At 58.7% G+C, this 2,755-nt stretch overlaps 1 protein-coding gene across 1 annotated transcript in view; it reads right to left on the bottom strand.

Moving 5' to 3' along the window:
* LOC104294784 (zinc finger protein 862) overlaps nt 1-2,755 on the bottom strand; it is a 58,525-nt gene that overhangs the window by 36,050 nt on the left and 19,720 nt on the right. The window contains exons 3-5 of the mRNA XM_009894434.1: nt 1,854-2,042; nt 950-985; nt 558-615 (exon numbers count right to left, since the gene is read on the bottom strand). Of these exons, the coding sequence (XP_009892736.1) occupies nt 558-615; nt 950-985; nt 1,854-2,042 (283 nt within the window). The remainder of the gene's footprint in view (nt 1-557; nt 616-949; nt 986-1,853; nt 2,043-2,755) is intronic.

The raw sequence follows: 2,755 nt of genomic DNA, 5'->3' as shown, positions 1-2,755 counted from the left end.
GGGTTTGGGCATCGCCGCGGCGCCAGTCACGTCGTGGTGTCCCCCGCTGCCGGGAGGGGCCGGGCAGCATCCCCCTGGAGAGTCATATTTAGCAAAAAGCAACGGAAGGTTTTTTCCCACGAGCTGTTAATTGCGCCGGAGGCAAAAGCCGAGACCGGCCGGGATGGAGGGTGACCCAGCGGAGCCAAACCGGTGTCACCCCAGGGCATCTCACCGCCCCACGGCCACTGCAGCGCTTGTCCCTCTCTCCTGAAGGAATTAACGTCGTTTGGGCGCAGGGAGGGGGACGGATCGGGACCTGCGCGACAAGATCCAACCTCGAAGCAACCCGTGCGCCGGGCAGACGAAGGGACCAGCCAGCGACATGCCCTTCCAGCCTAAATTACCGCACGATTAGCCAAAAATGTCAGCAATAAGATCCTTAAACTCCTGCTTCACCAGTTAAAATACTACGCAGCGTACCTAAAATGAACTTTATATTAAAAATAAGTAAATGTGCTGTTTGGCAGAAGGATTTTGGAGCCTGAAGTTCACACGCAGTCGTCCCCCCCCGGTACCTGTTAGCCCTGGACTCACTCTGGAGACCTCAGGATTTTCCCAAAGCTCCAGCTTCACCTTTCGATGAAAACAAAAGAAAATGCACAGCCCTTGTGCTCACGACGAGTGAAACAAGTGCATCCCAACTCTGAAATGTTCCAAAAAAAACCCCTACATTTTCTTTACACAAAACAAAAATCAGATGGATCTTTTCCAAATGAAACCCATGGCATTGGCCCGCCGGGACGGGCGCAGGGGCAGGAGGAGCCGCCGCGCACCGCACGCAGCAGAACTGCCCCGTCCGACCCAACCGCGTCATTTGTGGTCATTCCCCAAAACTCGCAGCGATGGATGCCCAATTGCACTGGGATGGGCTGGGAGCCCTGCGGGACCCCAAGGAGAGGGCCTTTACCAGAATAACCATTAGCGGGGCAGCCGGAAAGCGGATCTGGGAGACGATCAGCACCGGGAATGTGAAACGGGGCCTCAGGGACGCAGCGGGACACGCGGAGCGCTGGTGGGGACACGCCAGCAGAGGCAGGTCCCCGGGTGCCCTTGGCATCCTCCCCCTCCCCGGGTATTTTTAATGCAATTGCATCCCGGGATGCAGAGCTAAAATTGGAACATTATGTGGACAAAGTATCCCAAAAGTCTCCCTTGTCTTAAAAAAAGGAACTGCTGTTGCCTCAATTAGACTGAGGCTCCCTGTCCCGGCTCTCCTTGCAGTGTTTAAAAGGTCTGTCCTAATTGCACGCACACTTGTCTCGTTCACTTAATTTCTGCTGCTCCTGTTCTGCTTCTCAGGTGTCAGGCCCATGAGTTTGGTGATTTGTGGCCGGGACAGGTCACTGCACGTGTGAGGACCCGCTGCTCCCCAACTGACGGCTACTTTGGGGCAGATTTCACTTTTTCAGCAAAGCACTGAACACCTTTGGGGGGGACTGTTCGGCACCCAGCACCCCAATACAGGCCCCCTACCTGGGCTGAGGTCCCCAAGAGGTCCCCTCCTCAGCCAGCCCAGCTCTCACCCTGTCTCCATCATGGTTGTTGTACCCGTGGTGCCCACACACGGGAAGGAGGGGAAACTGAGGCACAGTGTCGGTTAAGTGCCACCCCCACGCCCCCAGGGTGACTCGGGGCTCTGAGCCAAGCACAGCCTCACCACATCCCACCTCCACCGCCCCATCCCGCCCCGGGGCCGACGAGGCCGAGCTTTTGTCTTCTCCATGGAGGACCATGAGCAACCTCATCTTTTGGGTGGCTCTTCCCAAGGGCTGCAGGGCTCCGCTGGGACGGGGGGCTGAGCCGCCACTCACCCGCCTCTGCCCGGGTTTCACCGGGGTGATGAGCACCAACGACACCCCCCCAGGCCCGTCTTCCCCCCCCACTACCTGCGCTTCTTGCTGCCCTTTGCTGGGAGCCCCCCAGGGCTGCTCTGGCCGGCCGAGCGGGGCCAGCGGCTCCTGCCCGGGGCGAAAAGCTCCCCGACCGATGTCCAAATCTCTCTGAAATAAAAGAAGGTCAGAGCAGCTTGGGTGTCACCACAGCAGCGAGCGCTGCGTCAAAGCACCCATCCTCCCACCACGGGGCGTTCCCGGGATGTGGTGCCCACCCGGCACGGCAAACCCCCGGCACAGCCCCCACCGGACACAGGTCCTCAGCCCCCGACTCCCTGCAGACACACAGCCCCAGGGCTGCAGCTCCGACTGACCGCTGAGGCCAGGGGAGCCTTTCCCCCTCTGGTCCTCACTGCTTTTATTATTCATCACCACTTGGAATAACAAACTGGTTCTGGGCTTGGCCATCCCCTCTTCCCCGTCACTCCCAGCAGCGGGACTCCGTCTCCCCAGCGGAGCGGCACCGCGCGGTGGGGCAGGCGGGTCTGCACAGCCAGTTCATAATTCTAAGGTCAGTTTTATCCTCTTGTACAGTAGCCCATAAACTCGGGTCTGTCCCTCTCTTTCTTTTTTTAATAACGCCATAAACACGTTGCAAAAGGCTGTAAAGTGCTGACAAACTTTAGAGAGAATTTAAAGTCCCGGCATTAAATATCTGAAATAAGAAACACTCTGGTTTATAGAGGGTGTGCGACAGCAGAAGTCACCTCCTTTCCAGAGCGCATCCACGCGGGTGGGAGGGAAGCGGCGCAGCGCGGCTCTGCTGGGCAAGGACACGCTGCTTCGGCTGCCCCCCGCCCCCTGCCGCCGCCCCCCCCGGC

Source organism: Charadrius vociferus, unplaced genomic scaffold, assembly GCF_000708025.1.
Source record: "Charadrius vociferus isolate BGI_N301 unplaced genomic scaffold, ASM70802v2 scaffold1551, whole genome shotgun sequence".
Lineage (NCBI taxonomy): Eukaryota > Metazoa > Chordata > Aves > Charadriiformes > Charadriidae > Charadrius > Charadrius vociferus.
This window is presented reverse-complemented; position numbering and strand designations above follow the sequence as displayed.